Raw genomic sequence first — 21,324 nt, 5'->3', positions numbered from 1 at the left:
CACCCCTAATTCAGTTACATAACTGTTGATAATCCCCATAGAAATGCATATTTTAATTAAACCCCATGAGACAGGCAGCAGGTGAATAAACTGACGTTAGAAGGAGGGAGTCACATAAACTCCTCCTCACTGCTAAACTGCAGATAAATTACAGGCTAAATTACTCCAGATCTAATAAACCAAGCTCTGACACCGTGCCAGCCCATGTTGAGGAGTCTCTGAAATACAACTTCAAGGATCCTTCCATAGCAGGTAAGTCCATTTCTAAAGATGCTGAGTTTTTTTTTTTCTTCATAAAAATCTGTTTTATGAATCCGTTTTTTTAAAAATAACACATTCATATTGTTTATTTATTTATTTACATTTTATTCAGTTTACATGGATGCACTATCCCTTCAAGCAATGAGATGCTCTATTGTGAATATTCACAAAATGTTAATATAGGACCTTTTACCATATGTTTTGTCTCTTCAGCATCTCAACATAAAACCACTCTCTTTCCCTCCGTAGGTCTATTATATTGTTGAAGTGAAAAAACCTTAAACTTTATTGTAAAGATGGTGGTTTTACTACTGAAACGTCACCGCTACGTGACCACAGTCGTGAGCTCCATCATCTTGTTACTTCTGTACTTTCAAAACTCTGCGTTGATTTTGACCGGTTCTAACGGTTTATCTGAGAGATCTCCTTGTGCTTGCCACATCTGCGTAGCGGACAGAAGAAATAGTGACTGGTTTAGAGAGCGATACAATCCCAACGTACCACTTCTGCTCAACAGCACCAACAGTGTATTACATGCAAACGTCTACAGGTGGTGGAAGGTAAGAGAGACTGCTGAAAAATATATATACAGCATTTACTGACTTTACTTGGTTTTGTGGCTTTGAGGTTGGTAAGATTTGTTTTTGAAAAAAGTCTGTTTTGCTGACCAAGGCTACACTGGTCCAAAATACAGTAAAAATGGTACCATTGTGGAATATTATTACAATGTTTTCTGTTGTAATATATTTTAAAAAATATATATTACTCCTGTCATGCAAAGCTGAATTTTATCATCATTACTCTAGTCTTAAGTGTTAGCCTACATGACAAGATCCTTCAGAAATCATTCTAATCGAGCGCAGCATTAGTTCAGTCAGGCCACGTCGGCTGTGACCTGATGCGGTCAGCTGTCAAATAGCTCCAATCACTACCATTCTCCTATTAGACACGCGACATATATACGTGGCATTACTATGCTCAAACTCCTATGCTCAAACTCCTCACAACCCTCCCTCCCTCCCCATAAGCATGAGCATATTACCGTGCACCTTCTGGTTGTCGTCTCTTTGTTTCACATCACTTTCTTACACATCACTTAGGGCTTTCGAGTCCCGGCTGGCATGGTCCTCACTGGTGAGAGACACTCATCCTCATAACCAGGCTACAGGATAGACGTCCCACTGCTACATCAGGATTACTACGGTTCGCTTTTAAAAACGTGCGACAATGTCTTAATGTATTATTTTCCTCTTGTAAGTGCAATTAATTTGGGAGCAAGAACCCCGATAAGGAACCATACCGCCAAAGATATATTGTGTTTCAATAAACTTGCCAAAGTGGTCCTGTCTGAAATATGCTTAGTTGCTGCTCAAGTTTTCTAAAAGTTTGGTTTTAGTATCGATGTTGAGAAGTTGTGCCGTTTAATATTTATTGTGCAAACAGTGATGCATTCCTATTCGGGATTCTTTGATGAATATTAAGTTCAAAAGAACAGCATTTATAAAAAAAAAATAAAAAAAACATTACAAATGTTTAAACTGACAATTTTGATCCATTTAACAGGCTCAATATCTTTAATATCCATTAATATTCCGCTCGCCGTAAACCAATTCCCGCTCAGTTCATCCGACATAAAATATATCTAGGCCTAATTGTTTACTGTTTGTACCGAAATTCTTGGATAAATGTCCAAAATTATACATGCTGATAAATAGCAATTATCATGTGTCAAAACGAAATTCTTACATTCTTCTTAATTGTATTAATTTTGCGGTTTGATATTCAGATTTCTTTTGGCTATAAATACGCAGTGCGCTGTCATAGACATGCAAATAATCCATGATTTGTGAATTCTGGTGACGCTGTCCTTTGGGCCGAAATCAGTTTTATTTATTTTTTGCGACTCTTAATTTTATAATGCCTATAGCTCCGAAAGTTGGACACTATTCACCAGCTTGATCTGTGAATTTTTTCACAGCAAAGCTCTTGTCCGTAAACCCCTTGGTAAGTCCGCCAGTGTAAGGAATGTGAAAGAAAGGCGTTCTTCGTGTTTAACGTCTATTACCAATAAACACGGAGACTGCTGGAATAAAAGAACATTGTTTTAGATTGAGCTCGATTTGTGAAAACTTTCACAATAGCATTTTATCGCGTGGCCGTGTTTCTCTTTGCTCTGCCCCCCGTTTTTTGTCTAGCCTAATATTGTCATGTGGTTGCTGTTCCAATGAATAACGATTTCCACTTTATAGGTAAATGAACGTTGAAATATATATATATATATATATATATAGGCCTATATACGTACACTTTGTTTGACAACGTTTTGGTTGTTGTGCCTTTGCTTGTGTACTTGGCTTCAATATTCTGATTGGCAAAGTTTCACAGTTTAGCTTTTGTCAGTTTACCCTTTCTTGATCCCTTACTATTCTGATCTTTAAAATTACATCGCTGTTCTGTTCTGTGAAAACTTTCACAATTGAGTTTTGGTCAGCTGACCCATCCCAGGGTCACTAACATCACTATTCTGATCTGTGAAAACTTTCACAATTCAGTACGGGTCAGCTGACCCTTCCCTGGGTCAATAACATCACTATTTTGATCTGTGAAATCTTTCACAGTTAAGTAAGAATCAGCTGAACCTTCCCTGGGTCACTTACATCACTTTTCAGATCTGTGAAAATTTTCACAGATGAATTTTGGTTAGCTGACCCATCCCTGGGTCACTTACATCGCTATTCTGAGCTGTGAAAACTTTCACAGTTCATTACGGGTCAGCTGACCATTTGCTAGGTTAAAAACATCAATATTCTGATCTGTGAAAACTCTCACAGTTCAGTACAAGTCAGCTGACCCTTCCCTGGGTCACTTACATCGCTATTCTGATCTGTGAAAACTTTATATATATATATATATATATATATATATATATATATATATATATATATAAAATTTGGGGCAGATCAAAGAGAAACACGGCCACGCGATAAGATCTAAAACAATGTTCTTTTATTCCAGCAGTCTGCGTGTTTATTGGTAATAGACGTTAAACATGAAGAGCGCCTTTCTTTCACATTCCTTACACTGGCGGACTTACTAAGGGGTTTACGGACAAGAGCTTTGCTGTGAAAAAATTCACAGATCAAGCTGGTGAAGATGACATCGGTTTCACTCCTCTAAGTGTCCAACTTTCGGAGCTAGGCATTATAAAATTAAGAGTCGCAAAAATAAAATAAAACTGATTATGGCCCAAAGAACAGCGTCACCAGAATTCACAAATCATGGAGAATGATATTCGGTATTATTTGCATGTCTATGACAGCGCACTGTGTATTTATAGCCAAAAGAAATCTGAATATCAAACCGCAAACTATCTTTACTGCGGTTAAAAACCCGGCGGAATACATTTATCTAACCCTAGCAAACATACCTAAAATTCAAAAACTGAAAAAGTGCATTTGATTTTCTTTACCTTTTTTCCATAAAAAAATAGCTGCCGTTGTTGTGCAATAGAACATTCAAAACAGGCTAATTAAAACACAGGGGGCCGTTCACATATGCTTCTTTTGCGTGCTCAAGCTCTTATTTTCAATGTAGGCTCGCGGAATGCGCGCAGCGCGTTCATAATGGAAGCGACGCGGTGCGGTGCGGTGCGACGCGCTCGTTTTTTCCAGTCGCCTCTGCACCGCATCAAGTTAAAAACATCTCCACTTTTCAGAATGCCGCAAGCAGGTCATGTGACAAGAACCAACCAATCAGCTTCATCCTTTCCCATAACAACGTTGAAAGCTCAGCCAAGATGAAGGAATTTTGAAATAAATTAAGTAGCAGAGCTACTGCAAGCGTTTTTTAGTGCTGCAAATTCATTTGTCCTTTGCTGAAATTTCCGAGCCTTCATGGAGAGAGCAGGTCATGGTTGCTTAGCAACAGCAGACGCCTCAGGAGCGCAACTGCCCGAGCGCTTTGGAAAGAAGGAGAAAGCGACGCGCCTAGCGTTTTCCACGCGTTTTTAGGCGCGACATGTGAACGGCCCCTAAGGAGATCCCACTCCGCTCTGCTCACATGCTCATTTGGGAAGACAACTGCCATAGAAATGAAATTATCCATATAAATGATCTTAATTTTAAAGCAGATGTTTAACACTGTTAGAGAAAACATGTTTAATTTGACTTTTCACCAAAATCCTCATAGTTTTGGAGATAAAGACCTTGTGATATCTAGTCCTGGTCTATAATTCAGTCACAATAAACATATCACTGTAAACCTCTTGAAATAGTAAACTACCATAAAAAGTTTTTACACGAGTGGATGCCTAATTTTGATGCTAACTTATTTAATAATATCATACAGGGTCTACAAACCATACCAAATACCAGCAGTTACACAAAGGTGGTGGATCAGCTGTTTTCCCTCTTCCCCGACAAAGATCACTACTCAGACGACGGCCCTGACCGCTGCAGAACCTGTGCTGTGGTGGGAAACTCTGGGAACCTTCTGGGATCCCATTATGGGCCCCTCATAGATTTCCATGACTTTGTCATAAGGTAGTAAATGAGATAATATTACTGATTTGGCTTTTAAGGTTGTCTTTCACGTTTCAGTTTAATGAGAGTTTAGAGATTAATGAAGCATCAGTATCGATGGAATGGATATGTTGTGCATTTATTGACTGAGGCTGTAATCTAATGTCTTGAGTCATGAGATCACATTAGACCAGGTGATTTCAGATGTGTGAAAAGATGATATAAACATAAAAAAAAAACATTTTCATCAGAAAATCATGCACACCTCAATCACCTTTGTGTATTTCTCCCAGGATAAATAAAGGCCCGACAAAAGGTTATGAGAAGGATGTGGGATTAAAGACGACTCACCGAATTATGTATCCTGAAAGCGCCGTGGACTTGGACGACTCAACCCATCTGGTGCTTTTTCCTTTTAAGATTCTGGACATTCAGTGGCTCATTAGTGCCTTCACCAGTAAAACCATCATTCGGTAAGAATTAAACAGACATTTTCATCTTGCCTCTGTATAATGCATAGTGAAGTAGTGTTTATAAGCGCAGTGCTGCATTGTTAACAATGGTAACCAAGGAAACGCTATATATTTAATTTGGGATTTGTTTTAAAATTTCAATTTAACTTGTGTTAATTGACATAAGACATTTCAATTTCTGCTCCTCTCAGTTAAATAGAGAGTGCTGCTGTTTAGTCAACTCAAGTCACCTTTATTTGTATAGCGCTTTATAAAATATTGGTTGTGTCAAAGCAGCTTTACAGTGAAAAACAGGAAAATAGATTGTCAATAATGCAAGAAGACAATAACAGTCATTTTTCAGCTAAAGTCAGTTCATTGATGAATCAGTGATGATTAATCATTCAGGTTAAAAATGAAAAAAAAAAAATATGCACCTTTATGCACCACAGTCAAACGTTTTTGACTTCTGAAATGTTTATGCAACATTCCACATTTTCACAGCTTGAAATCTTACATATTCTGTTACAGAACATATTCCAAAGTTCCATCTACAATCAAAGCAAACAAGGACAAGGTGAATAACACAGAATTTCTCATGAAATCAAGTAGTCAACCAAATGACAAATGTTGATTTGTATGGTTTACTGATATGACCTGATTGAAATATTGCTATTGCAGACTCAAAACATGATATTATATGACATTATAAGTGCATGTTTCATAAATGTCCTGTTTTATTTCTTGTTTTTAGGTGATGGTTCTCCACCCAGCATTCATAAGATACGTCTTTGATAACTGGGCAGAAGGCCATGGCAGATATCCATCCACTGGTTTCTTAACTCTGATATTCGCTCTTCACATCTGTGATGAGGTAAAACTCACATTCTGTGTCTCAAACTGTGTGTGGAATGGCATTGCTATTATTCAGGGAGTGTTAATTGTTTTTTTGTTTTGTTTTTTATGTATCACAATAGAGTTTATAATATCATATAACTGTAAATCAGGTACATTTCTTGTGTAAATATTATTAATCTCGATTACTGTCATTTTAGAATTATCATCAGAATCACTGCACTTTTACAAATCAATCAATCAATCAATCAAGAGATTATTTTAATATCCAGTTCATATTTTTTAGGTAAACAAGCGGAAGTGAGGGGGACAGAGATATCAAATGTTATACCAGTTGTTGTTGTTTTTTCAGATTTTTGTCTAATTGACAGGTCTTATTATTGAAAAACACATAAACCATATATTGCTACAGTCATGTTTGCTGTCTTCATGTTTCATCAGTTAAAACGTTTCTGACGCGTCCCCCCCAGATTTCGTCATGAGTCATTTTGTACCCACCACTTTTTTTTTTTTTTTTTTGAAAACCTCGAGTTCAATTTAGCCGTTCTGCTGCTGCGCTGGCTACACGCTTTTCTGTTCATTAAAACTGCAACAACTGTAACATTGGGATACGTTCTAGATTGGGGGAGGGGGAGTCATCGTGTCACTGAGGCAGGTGCAGCTCAGCTGACGTGCGTAACTGCTAGCTAGCTAGCTAGCTAATAACATTGTTTGTCAAAAAGAGTGACAGAATGGGTTATTCATTTAGCCGATAAGATACCGGCACTTACTGTGCATGTCTGCTTGGCTTTAAAAAAAGCTCTGATGTCCTGTCCACTTCTTTTTGACATAATGCTGTTATTATTTTCTCTATATGACTATCGCGCTTCTTTTTTTTAAAGAATGTTTTTCAAATGAGTTGACAGTTTGGAATGGACAGTGAACGAGCGGGAACGAGGCTACCTAGTCTTTGCTGGGATTGGCCAGAATTGCTGGCGAATGTATCATAGAGGAGCAAGTCATTTAGCCTTCATACAATATCACAAGGTTGCATCCTAGTGCCATGGACTATAACATATCAAAGTGATAACATGTAGAACAAATGGACGTTTTTGTACACTCAGCATGGGTCTGCAGACCACTGACACAAAGGTAAGACGCGATAACTTATGTTTATTAAGATTTGCTGGTATTATGGCTAGGTCTTGTGCATTTGCACACAAGGGATCGGCTGTTTTAATTCTTCTCTTGCAATTAATGTTACGTTAGACTTCCTTAGCCACCAACTTAATTAGCTAGTTACGGTTTGCGTTCATACAGCAAGTATTGGGGGAGATGATTGTTGAGTAGTCAGTATCTTGTTTAATTATTGCTTGAATCTATTGCTGAATTCTGGAATAGTTGTGATGATGATGATGATGATGATGATGATGATGAGCAATGGATCAAGTTTTAGTCAAAATGCCTTATGTAGATTGGATGGATGCATGTTGTTGTGAATTGAGAGCAGTCAGATCATGGTGTGATAGTCAATAGTGTTCATCTGTGCTACACGTATTTTTGCTTTTTCAATCTTGATAAAATTTGTAGTGCTTAAGTTGTGTTGTGTGTAGATATGGTAAATTGTACTGGGAATTAAATCAAATTATTACATGGCTTGGTTGAATTCCACTGTAGAATGAAGTCTGTTATTTCTTGATAATAACACCGTTGCCATGAAAAACAGAGCGTTGCTTTGGACGCGGCAGGATTCTAATCGTAGAGACGGAACTATTTTCTTTAGCGGAAGCAATACAATCGTGTTTAAATCAATAAACTATTTTTTTAAATCAATATTTTGTGTCAAATTATTGATTTATTTGGTGGGTAGCCATGTAATAAGCGGGATAATGTAGGGCGAGGCCCGATTTTGGGTTAGATTTTTTTCCCCGTTTTCAGTGGTTATAACAAAGCAACATGAAAGAGAAATTTGGTAATCATTGTTTAGGTACATTAAACCACGTCATGGCCATGTCATATTGTCAACATGGTACTTATATGATGATATGAAGCAGATTAGTGGGTCATATATCATATGTCTAATGCTTTGTACGGCTTTCTTCTTCATAAAACGAGTCGGACATCACATTTTTGTATACATTTTTATTTATTTACATTAATAAGATACAGGACGTCTTTCAAAACATGACCTGCGCGAAAGAGAAAAAAAAAATGCATCATTGTACCCAGCACTTCTGAAAATGCACTTCTGAATGCGTCTCTGTCCCCACCACATTTCAAACCAAACTGACGCCCATGGCGTGAATGCAGTCATCTCGTCATTATTGCAACACGTTTTCTCTCACAAAATGTTTTCACCACAACTAACAGCAAACACATGAATACAGTAAGAGCTTTGTTGTGCAGCATAACAGCGTCATTCATTGTAACGGCAGTTTAGGCAAGTGTGCAGATATACTCGCGATGTGTGACAGCTCCGAAAAAAAGGGAGGGTTCTTTGATCGCTCTCTGTAGTTAAATCACAATTTAAATAACAGATTTGTGTCATGCTACTAAGAGAAACAACGTGAAGTTGTTCGTTTAGTCACTGGCTTGATTCACTGATGCATAAACAGTATTAAACGATTTAGAAAGAAAGTCTGTGTGAAGTTGAATAATTAGCTACACATCAGAAATCACTGATCACAGATCAGGCATTAATGAACACTTGTTACTCACTGTTTGTGCTGGTGCTGTCGAATCCATATCATAAAAGTCTGTTTGTAAAGCCTGTGCTGACATTGCGACTGAATTATATGTAAAAATTTGGGCGGGCAAAGCAGAGAAAGGGGAGGTAACATTTCTCTTTACAACGTCACAAAGAGGAGATTCCAGATCAGACCGTTTGAGCTTCCATTTTCTCAGAGGCAGAGAAAGATAGCAAAATCTTGATTTACACCGATTAAAATTTTTTGAAACCTGGGGACCACATACATGCTAGGGGAAGTCATATTAATGTTAAAAAACCTCAGAAAGTGACATTTTCATGTCATAGGACCTTTAATGAAACATATACTGCATGAGAGTGATGTCAAATGAAAATGAAGCGTTTTCAGGATAAATAACCAGCAGGCAAATATCGTAGAAAATCATGCTTTATTAAGCTGATATTTGACGGATCCTAATCAGCCTGGGCCTTCTTCCTATTGAGTGATCTTGCCTGAGTGGATCACCTGGCCAGGCCTCTGGCCTTTCTCCAATCCACAATAATCCAACAAAACAGGTAATCATGTCACGAAGTAGCAGTAAGAAAGCTCTTCACAATGAAGAAGACTTTGTTACTATGGACATTTTGAAAGATATGTTGGATGAACAAAGGAAATTTTACACTAATATGCTCGATAGACAAGAATCAAGCTTCTTGTCTTTTACAAAAACAATGCTGGATTCTGTAAATACCAGAATTGATGGGATCATTAAAGATGTGCAGGAAGTGAAGACCAGCCTTCAGTTCTCCCAAGCTCAAATTGACGATCTTAGGGCAATGGAGAAGAAGGTGGATTCATTTGAATCTCAATTGCAGCAACTGTCCTCACTGTGCACTAACTCTGAAGAGAAAGATCTTGCCTTAAAAATTGATTCCCTTGATAACCAGAGTCGCAGAAATAATCTGATAATTGATGGCTTAACCCAGGATAACGCATTTGAATCGTGGCCAGACTCTGAGAAGAAGGTGAGGGAATTTTTTAATGACAAGCTTAAAATTGATCCGAAATGTATTGAAATTGAAAGAGCTCATCGTATTGGAAACTTGAAACAGCAAATAACCACAAAACCAAGACCAATTGTTGTAAAATTTCTACGTTACAAGGACAAAGAACTTATTCTCACAAAGGCGAAAGCTCATCTCAAAAACACTGGTGTCTATGTTAATGAAGATTTTTCTGATCGCATTAGGAAGAAGAGGGCCGAACTGTTTCCAGCTATGAAGGAGGCCAGAGAGAGGGGAAACTTTGCTGTTATTAGCTATGATCGGCTCATAGTTAAACCCCGTCAATAACATCAGATGGCAACTACCAGTGAAGCTCAAATAATTCCTCTCATTGTACATGCATGTCAATTTATTTTGATCTAGTCCACATGCATGATGATTTCTCCTGATCCAGACCAAAATAATATTCTCCAACTACAACAGAATTATTTTGGCACCTCTGAATACTATTGTGAAAGTACTTTCAAAACTCTGACAAATTCTCTTAGTACTGAAAAATATCTTTCTTTCCTTCATATTAATGTTCGTAGTTTATCTAAAAACTTTGAGGGTTTATCCACTTGCCTTGAAAATCTAAATTATACCTTTAATGTGATAGGGCTTACTGAAACATGGCTGACTGACAAAACAGCTGGGAATTTTCATTTAGAAGATTACAAACATATTTTTAGATGTAGAGAGGGAAGGGTGGGTGGAGGGGTTTCTCTGTTTATCAATTCTAGTCTACATTATAAAGAAAGATGTGACTTTGAAAAGCTTTTTAATTCTTCTTCGGAAGTAGTAGCAGTAGAAACTAAATTAGCAATAATTTTATGTATCTATAGACCACCTAATTGTGACCTCTCTGCATTTATTACAGACATCTCAAATGTACTGGACATCATTTCTAATGAAAGGAAAAATTGTTACATAATGGGTGACTTTAACATTAATATTGAAAATAGTCAGGGAAATATGTTAATTCAAGAATTTACTGATACTATGTCTTCTTATAGCTTTAATCCTATGATTTCAGTTCCCACCAGAGTGACTAATACCTCAGCAACTCGTATAGATAATATTTTTACTAATGTGTATAATAAGACTATGAAATCCGGTGTCCTGTGCATTGATGTGGCTGATCACTGTCCCATATTTTTGATCACTGCTGATGAGACTGAAAATTGCCCCTCTATACAAAACGTTAAATATAGACGAATTTTTAGTGAAAGAAATTTGATAAATTTCAGACACGCTGTAAGGCAAATATCATGGAGTGAAATTTATCAAAAAGTAGATACCCAGAAGGCCTTTTCATTGTTTATAAAAAATGTTACTCAGGTTTACAACTCGTGTTTTCCTCTCCAATCAGTGCCTTTGAAGCGCAAATTGTCCAAACCGTGGATAACTCCAGTTATCATAAAGTCCATGAAAATCAAAAATAAATTATATAAAAAATACATTCTTTGTCCTACTCCATTTCATCTATTGCAATTCAAAAAATATAGAAACAGATTAAATCATGTCATAAGAGGAGCAAAAACCCATTATTACAATAGGAAATTGGTCGAATATAAAAATAATGCATCTTCTTTATGGAGAACCATTAACTGTATTCTTAATAAAACACATTCTAAAAAGCATTTACCAAATTAATTTAAGATTGACGATTCTATTGTTTCAGATCCGCAACAAATTGCCAAAAGATTTAATGTCTTTTTCTCTGATGTAGGTCCAACATTGGCTTCTAAAATTCCACCTAGTCATTTTGGACCACTAGAATACATGAATTTTCCAGTGTCTGAGGATTTTAACTTTACTTCTGTTACCGAGGATGAGATTAGAGATATAATTATCAATTTAAAAGACTGTTCACCAGGACATGATATGATTGACAGTAAAGTATTAAAAGCAATTTATCCCGATATCATTAAACCATTACTTTATATTTATAATCTTTCCCTAGACCAAGGAATTGTACCTGTAGAGTTGAAAATGGCGAAAATTACACCAGTTTATAAAGAAGATGACCATGCTATTTTTAACAATTATAGACCAATTTCTGTGTTACCAGCCCTGTCCAAAGTTCTCGAAAAACTTGTTTACTCAAGATTAATTAAACATCTGGACAAAAATAATATTTTATATGCACACCAGTATGGTTTTAGGAAACAACATTCCACTTACATGGCACTTGTCCATTTTTTTGACTGAGATATATAAAGCAAAAGATAGAAATGAAAACACTATAGGTATTTTTCTGGATCTTTCAAAGGCATTTGATACCGTTGACCATTCCATCCTGTTAAAAAAACTTTCACATTATGGTATACGAAACAAGTCACTACTCTGGTTCACCAATTATCTTTCAGACCGATATCAATCTGTTAATTATAATGGGACAGAATCCCCTTTCCTTCTCCTTCAGTGCGGCTTACCGCAGGGTTCCATCTTGGGTCCCTTGTTATTTTTATTATATGTTAATGACCTCCCTAATGTCTCAGATAAACTTTCAAAAATTTTATTTGCAGACGATACAAGTGTATTTTATTCCCATAAAAATCCAGAAATCTTAATAAAAGTAGTTAATGAAGAACTTGACAAGTTATCTACTTGGTTCAAGTCCAACAAATTGTCACTTAACATAAAAAAAACAAGTTACATATTGTTTGGTATTAAGTCTAACACATTTAAATCTTCAATGAAAATTCAAATTGATAATATCTCCATTAACAATGTTAGATCTGCTTGTTTCCTCGGCGTTATACTAGATGACTCTTTATCTTGGAAACCTCAAATTAGTGCCATAAGTACAAAAATAGCCAAAGTGGTCGGTATATTAGGAAAAATACGGCATTTGATTAACAAAAAAGTTGCAATTATGTTGTATTATTCAATGTTGTATCCATATATCAATTACTGTAATGTTGCTTGGGCTAGTACCCACCCAACTAAACTAGAATCTATTTTTCGACTTCAGAAGCGAGCTTTAAGAATAATATTTTGTGTAAATCGTAGACACCCCTCCCAATCACTGTTTGCTCAGGCAAGTATTCTTAGTGTTTACCAAGTGAATCAGCTTCAAATTGCTTTATTCGTTTATAGCTCTATAAAAAAGTTATTTCCTCAGCATTTTTGTAATATTTTTATTCTTAATAATGAATTTCATCAGTATCCGACTCGTAGTAGTCGTCTTATTAGGCCTCCCTACTCTCGTACGACTCAAACACAGTTTAGTATATTATACAGAGGGTCAAAGGTATGGAATAGTCTTCCCCCATCATTTGTTGAGGTTTCTAAAGAACAGTTTAAACAGAGAGTAAAATTATTGTTACTAAGTTGTTTGAATTTTCCGTATGGGTTTGTGCTTTAAATCCAATTTTACATTGTTTTACAATATGTTTTTAATTTGTTAAATATAATTGTTCCTATGGAGATTGCCACTAATTAAGCCCCTTGAGGGTTTTTCGGCAATTGTCCATCACATTTTTTTTGTGAAATGTATAACACTGTTTGTTTGTTTGTTTTTTGTTTTTTTTTTGTTTTTTTTAAATGTTTTTTGTTGTGAAAATAAAATAAAATCAAATCAAATGCTTTATACATAGAGAGAAGCAGACATCTTGATCATGATTAAAGTTTGATTTGTTGTTTAGCCCTAGTGATAACAAATAACTGTGGGAATTAAAGTTGTGTTGTGATATGTAATTAAAGGTATTAAAGGTAGATAAAATAAAACACAATTAATTTTGGGCTTACATATTACTGTTCAGTTCAAATACAAAAACATAAACTAAATGTAATATTACTGGTGGGACAAACATTTTCTGATTTCTTTTTTCTTTCTTGAACAATAGTTTTTTTGTTGTTGTTTTTTGTTACCAAAAAAAAAAGTATTAATCCATGGATAACTTTCTCTTACAGGTGAATGTATTTGGGTTTGGAGCTACCAGTGGTGGAATCTGGCATCATTATTTTGAAAAAACATTGACTTCTTATGAAAGTGTTCACGCTGGAAAATTTGAAAATGAAACAATCAGTCAGCTCCAAAAGATAAACAAGATTCTGGTTCACAGGGGTTGGACATGAAGCAGAAACAATAGTACTGCACAATATTACACTGAAATTATGAATACTGAATTTTGCTAATTCCTGCAGCAAAGATTTTCCTTTCAAGAGATCAACTCTTCTGTGTTTAATTTGAGCTCCTCTAGTGGCACTTAATGAAACTATGGTATAGGTCTCTTCATTCTTTCTTTTGTTGAACCTGTCATGATGTTCAAAAGTCTGTGTAATGGTTTTAATCAAAATTAAATGTCACATATTTTACACCTTTCTGGAGTTTTATTTTAGGTTTTGATGTCCTTAAGAATATACATTTGGGGTATAAGTACCAAAAAACATCTCAATATATTTTTACAGCTCCTTTCTTAGGCGCTCTGCTGAGAAAAGGTAGATTTTGGCCTGTCTAATTAATATTCATGAGCCTCTCTTTAAATTGGCCTGTTGTTTTCTGAGTGATGCACGGCCAGGGCAACCACAGGTAACCACATGCGATATGGGCTGATTACAGTTTCAACATATAACGCGATTTGAAAATGTCACGGTTTCAAAGCCACTAAAATTTTCCATTATCCATTCTTTCAGTATGCATCCGCCCTCTTAATGACGAAAATAATGTAATGCCGATGGTGCGCGGACGGCCAAAATATACTTTATACGATCGGCAAGTGGCTGTTTTTTTGCCCTATTGCAACTCTCTGTTCTGGACTTGAACAATGTCATTTATGTGATAATCTGAAGTCAACACCCGTTAACACAGGCCAGAGATGCTGAAGACGGACGCACAGAGAAAAATTCTGTAGCAGGCAGATCACTTACTGTTCATGATGCACAAACTATTGGAAGAAAATCCTCAATATTGATTTGAGCTGTTTATATGAATGGTTTTCTGAGGGAAGCTGACTGTCTTCTTAAAAGTTTACGTGGTATAATTTCATGAAGCTTGTCAGAACATTATGTTTTTGCTTCAAATTGGGTTATTATTCAATCAAATGATGTGTATGGTTATAATTATATAACTTAATGATATGAAATGATATAAATGTTATGTACATGAATTATATAACTTAAAATAAATTACTGTAATTACAGATTTAGGTTAAATAAAGATGTCACTCTTTAATTTTGTTATTTTTAGGAAACAAAACCAAGAAAAAAATAAACAAATTCTACTGTTTTAAATGTTCTGTATGTTGCTCAAATATATATATATATATATATATATATATTGTGTCCAGCAGGAATTATAATTTTTTTCACCTAGTCATTTATAAATAACATTTCAGAGCTGTAACTACTACACCGTGATACAGTGAAACAGTGATATTTTTGGTTAAGTTTATCATATCATCAAAATCTCATACCGGCCCATGCCTGTTTGTAACTGTACATTGTTATGATTAATTGTGGCTCAAGAACAATAATGTAGCTGTAAAAATACTTGCCTGCTAAAATTGATATGTATTTAGCCTACATCTTCATCATTACTACATAGACACGTAAGTTTGTCTTTACTATGCACGTTAGATGTGATCCACCTAACAAACCTGTCAGATCATCCATCCTTTGAGTGAGAGTGTAACTTTACAGGTTGGCCGATCTGGTTTTGTGGTTAAAGTTAACTTTTTCAACATGTTTTCATGTTGTTGTTGCTTAGCAATGTTATGGACCAGATGTTGCCTAGGGTTTGGAAAAAGGAGAATGGGACGGTGGGCGGTGCTCTAGGTGGTGATGACTGAAGGCTGTGACTGTGTAGTTCTGACATCAACTCTTTATGGAAGTCACAACGGTTCATGAAATATCACAGCTAGCCTACTTTACGCAAGTTGTTTGCATCTTACTGTGGACCGACTGTTTTGAAACTTATATGGTAGTTAAATAGCCCCCAGATCTCAGTTATCGTGAAAAAAGGCAGGAAATTTCAGTTTTGACAATAGGCCTATGGTATCTTTAAGCAGATCAAATTGGCTTCAAACTTTCATTTTCCCTTATTAATATATATATATTTTTTATTATTATTATTTTTTACTTTTTTTAATTGAGAACAAGTAACAAAAGGTCATCATGGGTGTTACAGTACAAAGTCAAGACAACACAATTTCCATACATTCTCTGGAGTATATATTACACTTATCCTCAATGGTGTGTGTACACAATCCATTTATCCCAGTACTTAACACATTTTTCCGATTTAAGTCTTACAGTAACTGTACCGTAATGATGACCTCCATACAGTATATTTTGTTTACAATTCCCAACCACTGGTCCCTTGTTGGAGGATCTACCTAAAACCATTTACGTGTTATGGCTTTCCGACTGCTTGCTAAATGTATTTTTATTAATATTTGTCACTGTCTAGAATTGTTTTAGGAATTTTTCCTAGGTACACCATGATGAATCCATTTCCTCCCCTAATAATTTTCCAATTTCAGCTGCCACTTCATGCCAGTAAGGCTGTATTTTTGAACACCCCCAGAAAATCTGAAAATGATTGTCCACTGAGGTTCCACATTGCCTCCAAGAAAGGCCCAGACTCTGTTCATCTGTATTGCTGTTAATTTGGGATTTATAAAGAATCGTATTAAACCTTATTATTATTTTAAAATACTTCACAACCGGGTAATTGTGTCTCTGTTTAATTTTCGATTGTACAAGTTTAGGTTGTTGCATCCAAATATGTTTTTTTTAACAAACATAAATTATGACTCATTCTGATTTTCCATTTTTTGTGTGTGTGTTTTGCGCTTGTGGTTGCTGCTGATAAACGTGATATAATTTCAGGTCTGTTTCTTTTATATGAATATAAATATGACAAACAAGACTTTCAAAGTGCCTGAAAAGACGATCATGACAGTTGACAGGCCACTGCGGCGTGTCATGAAAGCTTATCATTTTCACGTGTTTTTAAGCCTTTCCACTTGCCAGTTTAAACATTCGAAAGAGTTTTAAGCATTCAAAAACAAGACCCAGAAAAGCTGAACTGAATAACTGGTTACTCGCGCGCTGTGTTCGATGGCCTGAAGCTTCAAGAATTAAGAATTAATACACAGTCAAACCAACAATTATTCAAAGACCAGATATAATTTTTGATATTATTTTTTACTAGTAGGTGCAGTAAACTATAATATATTTATGTAAGTGAGTATAGCAAAATAAAGCGAACTCTGACATATTATACCCAAAAATTATTCATATAGTGGACTACTACTGCAGTGAGTGCAGAGATGGCGGCTGAAATTGTAGCAGAAATGTAGATTTAGCGACATCCTGCCTCTTTTGAGACTTTTTTCAAAAGTTTAAGGACAAAAATAGCCTCTTCTTGGACAAAACTTTTCTAAGTTCCCATCTTGCCTACTGAATTTGCCATTATGATTTCATCTATAGTGACATTTAGCTACCAGTTTTATCTACTTTCAAATGAAAGCAGTTGGCAACAGACGAGATGTTGCTACCCTGTCAGATTTTGATTCCAGCATGGTTTTATTAACATGTACACCTACCCCAACCCAAAACTCACCCTAACAGTAGGATAAATACAGTGTTGGTAGCATAATCTGATACAGGTCTGAACATAGGTGTTGTACTGAAACAAACCCCCCAAAAAATATTCCAAAGAAATTGTCTTGGAACATTTACATGAAAAAAAGAGAAATAAAAATGGCGTGAGTAGCCTATGTTGCACATAGGCCTATACTGACATGTAACTTAAGTGTAAAAAGACAAATTGCTGTTGGCAAAATGTCTCAGTCTCACCATGTCTCTGTTACCGTCATCAAACAAGATGTTTACTCTAATGCTCGTAAATGTTCTGATAACATTTGTACATTTCCTTCAAAGTTCATCTAAGCGTAAAGATTCTGTGATAAATCGTCTTCAAGTTTATCACAACACGAGCTGTTTCGACACACTTCGAATCCCAGCACGTGCTCCTTTCCAAAGTTTTCTCTCCCACTTCATTTCCTTCTATAAAAATATTCATTAAAGGCAAAATACGTCAAAAAATAAATATAAAAAGAAGGGGCAGTTTCTAGCCATTCATCGGTACTAAGGCACAAATGTACGCTGACAAATGATAGACACTGCTTTTTCCTAAAATGGTTTGCACGTAGGCTATATATCTATCATATTATTGCTCTATTTGTCTTCTGTCTTATAAAATAGTTTGACAAAATATTAACAGACTATCCAAATGATGAATCGAACTGAATCACGAACGTGACTTGATGCAAATGTTAAATGTCAGCATAAGTTCATTTCTAGCCTCCAGCACAGCTATAGGCCTCTATAACATGCAAAATAAGTTGAAATGTAACTTATTTTTCTTTCTCAGGCCAGACAATATCATGTCAAACTTCACAAAAAAAAAAAAAATTATGAACGAACATTAATTTATGGAATTTATGTATTTAGTACACGTACATCACATTTATTTGACGTCTTAATTTACATCTGCAAGATAGACGGTTAGAAAATATCTTTAAGATGTCTTATCAGATGTTTGTAAACTACACAGTAGATGCTTTCCAGATTAAGCGATATTTAACAGAAAACTTGCAAATGTACATGCGCTAGCTGGGGTATGTATTTCCTTCTTTTAAAGGCATTGCGCTGCTCTTTTTGCCTGCTTGTCTCTTGCAGAATCAGATATACAGCATCAGAAAAACATCAGAACCCTTGTGTAGTCAAGTCAAGTCTGCTTTACTGTCAGTTCTTCCACATGTACAGCACATAATATACATACAGAGAATTGTTAGAGCGTTACTCTCAGACCCATGGTGCATACAGATAACACTAACAGTAGAGTATTAAAATACAGATAGATACAGGTTCAATTTAAAATACAACTAAGGGCATGTGAAAAAAATAAATAAAAAAAGTTAAATAAAGCAGCACAGGTCTCATGGCAGCAGTGAAGTAAACAAATAGTGCAGATAAAATGATTGTAGTGCAAAAGTAGTGCTTATTCAGTTTGATTAAAGTGACAAAAAGCTCAGAGAGCAGATCTTTATTTAAACTGAATGAAGAGGTAGTTGAATGAGGTAGTGAGCAGACCAATGCTGCACAGTCTGTTAGTGGGAGGAGGGAGTGGAAGGACCTGTGGATGTGAAAGTGACGTGACATTCAGCCAAGTATGGTGGACCCATACTCAGAATTCGTGCTCTGCATTTAACCCATCCAAAGTGCACACACACACAGCAGTGAACACACACACACACACACACACACTGTGAACACACACCTGGAGCAGTGGGCAGCCATTTATGCTGTGGCGCCCTGGGAGCAGTTGGGGGTTCGGTGCCTTGCTCAAGGGCACCTAAGTCGTGGTATTGAGGGTGGAGAGAGCACTGTACATGCACTCCCCCCACCCACAATTCCTGCCAGCCCGAGACTCGAACTCACAACCCTTTCATTGCGAGTCTGACTCTCTAACCATAAGGCCACGACTTCCCCTAATGAGGTAGTGAGGGAGATGGGAGATGGGAGGGCGCAATAGAACGGAGGAGGTTCAGGGGCAAGGTCGGGAGGGAGTTTAGCTTCCTTACAGCCTGATGAATGAAGCTATCCTTCAGTCTGCAGTTCTTGGTCTGGAGACTCTGCAGTCTTCTCCCTGATGGCAGCAGAATCAAGAAGCTATGCATCAGTTGAGTGAGATCACCTGCTATGAAGAGGGCTTTGTGGGTGAGACAGGGTCCATAAATGTCCGGGAGGCAGACACTAACAATCTTCTCATCTGCTCTAACTATCGGTTGAAAGGTCTTCTGATAGGACGCATTAGTGTTAATTTCGTCACCTATTTTTAATTTAGTCTTAGTCTTAGTCTTGTGCCAAATGTTCTGGTTAGTTTTAGTCATATTTAGTCATTCACATATCTTTTTTTGTTAGTCAAGTTTTAGTCGACTAAAAGTCTAGTCATTTTAGTCTAGTTTTAGTCAAAAGAAAACTCAAGGTATCTTAGTCAAGTTTTAGTCGACTAAAAATATTTTAATTTTAGTCTAGTTTTAGTCAAAAAATAACTCAATATATTTTAGTGTAGTTTTAGTCAAAAATTTTTTGTCTTTTTTTAAAATAACACATTATTACTGAGATTATTACTGATAAACATTTCAGTAAAAAAAGTGTTTCACATATCTCAAACATTGGTTAAATGTCATAATTACCTGACAAAATACACTTGTTGAATGATTTTTGTTGAATGCAAATGTTAAACGTGTCTGGTTTACAATCTCTGATTTAGGACTCGAGCTTGACTGCACATCACATGTTTTACTTTATTGATACTGCTAATCGTAATGCAACGGACCGGTCATCGGGACATAAGACAAAGAGCCTGCGCAGCGACAGGATATGATTTAACACAAAAGCTTGCCTAGACGGTGGACTTGCGCTCAGGATTTTTTTTTTTTTTTTTTTCGAGCGGCGTGTGCGGACGAATTTTTCTACACACACACTATTTTATTTCTTGATAACAGACCGCTGCTAACTATAACACACCGTTGCCATGAAAAACAGAGCGTTGCCATGAACACACAGGATTCTAACCGTAGAGACGGAGCGCACTATTTTCTTTAGCGGAAGCAATACAATCGTTTAAATCAATAAACTCCTTTTTAAATCATAATTTTGTGACAAATTATTGATTTATTTGGTAGGTAGCAATGTAATAAGCGGGATCCGAACTCGTTCTGAATATTTTAAAGGTGTAACAGCTGATGAAAAAGCAGAGACGATTGTAGACGAAAATTAAGAGAGATTTTATCTTAGTTTTTATTTTATGCAAAACATTTTCGTCTCGTCTTTTTTCGTCAACAATAATGCATGTTAATTTAGTCTTAGTCAGCCTTTTTGGACAGTGTTGCAGTCTTGTCATCGTCTCGTTTTAGTCATGAAAAAAAAGGTCGTTGACGAACATATTTCGTCTCGTCTCGTCTGATGAAATTAACACTAGGACGCATTGCAGGTGCCATACCACACAGTGATGCAGCTCATCAGGATGCTCTCGATGGTGCCTCTATAGAAGGTGCATATGATGGGGGGTGGGGCTCTGGCTCTCCTCAGTTTGCGGAGGAAGTAGAGACACTGCTGTGATTTCTTGGCCAGTGCTGCAGTGTCGTCAGTCCAGGAGAGGTCCTCTATGATGTGCACACCCAGGAACTTGGTGCTGCTCACCCTCTCCACAGTCACACCATTGATGGTCAGAGGAACATGTTGAGTGTGCACTCTCCTGAATTCAAAAACAATCTCTTTCATCTTCTCCACATTCAGAGAGAGATTGAGCGGCTCATCTCACTCCTGTAATTTGTCTCATATCTGTTGCTAATGAGACCCACTACAGCTGTGTCATCTGCAAACTTAATGAAGAGGTTGGAGTTGTGTGACGGTGTGCAGTTGTGTGACAGCAGAGTGTAGAGGAGGGGGCTCAGCACACATCCTTGGGGGTCTCAGTGTTCAGTGTGATGGTACTGGATGT

The 21,324-nt window shown here is 36.4% G+C and overlaps 1 protein-coding gene across 1 annotated transcript; it reads left to right on the top strand.

The window, feature by feature from the left end:
- Positions 1-386: 386 nt before the first annotated feature.
- Positions 387-14,123, top strand: LOC132104630 (CMP-N-acetylneuraminate-beta-galactosamide-alpha-2,3-sialyltransferase 1-like). The gene is made up of 6 exons (XM_059510192.1): positions 387-821; positions 4,609-4,802; positions 5,075-5,254; positions 5,765-5,810; positions 5,988-6,107; positions 13,719-14,123. Exons 1-6 carry the CDS (start codon positions 558-560, stop codon positions 13,881-13,883), a joined length of 969 nt encoding a protein of 322 aa, XP_059366175.1. The 5' UTR covers positions 387-557; the 3' UTR covers positions 13,884-14,123.
- Positions 14,124-21,324: the final 7,201 nt, after the last annotated feature.

This window comes from Carassius carassius, chromosome 25, assembly GCF_963082965.1.
Source record: "Carassius carassius chromosome 25, fCarCar2.1, whole genome shotgun sequence".
Classification (NCBI taxonomy): domain Eukaryota; kingdom Metazoa; phylum Chordata; class Actinopteri; order Cypriniformes; family Cyprinidae; genus Carassius; species Carassius carassius.
This window is presented reverse-complemented; position numbering and strand designations above follow the sequence as displayed.

What these genes read in the sequence shown, in the direction of transcription:
- LOC132104630 (XM_059510192.1), top strand. Translation starts at nt 558, where the DNA reads ATGGTGGTTTTACTACTGAAACGTCACCGCTACGTGACCACAGTCGTG. An exon ending in TCAAAGCAAACAAGGACAAG is followed by an intron (nt 5,811 to 5,987) that starts GTGAATAACACA and finishes TCTTGTTTTTAG; the next exon opens with GTGATGGTTCTCCACCCAGC. An exon ending in CTCTTCACATCTGTGATGAG is followed by an intron (nt 6,108 to 13,718) that starts GTAAAACTCACA and finishes TTTCTCTTACAG; the next exon opens with GTGAATGTATTTGGGTTTGG.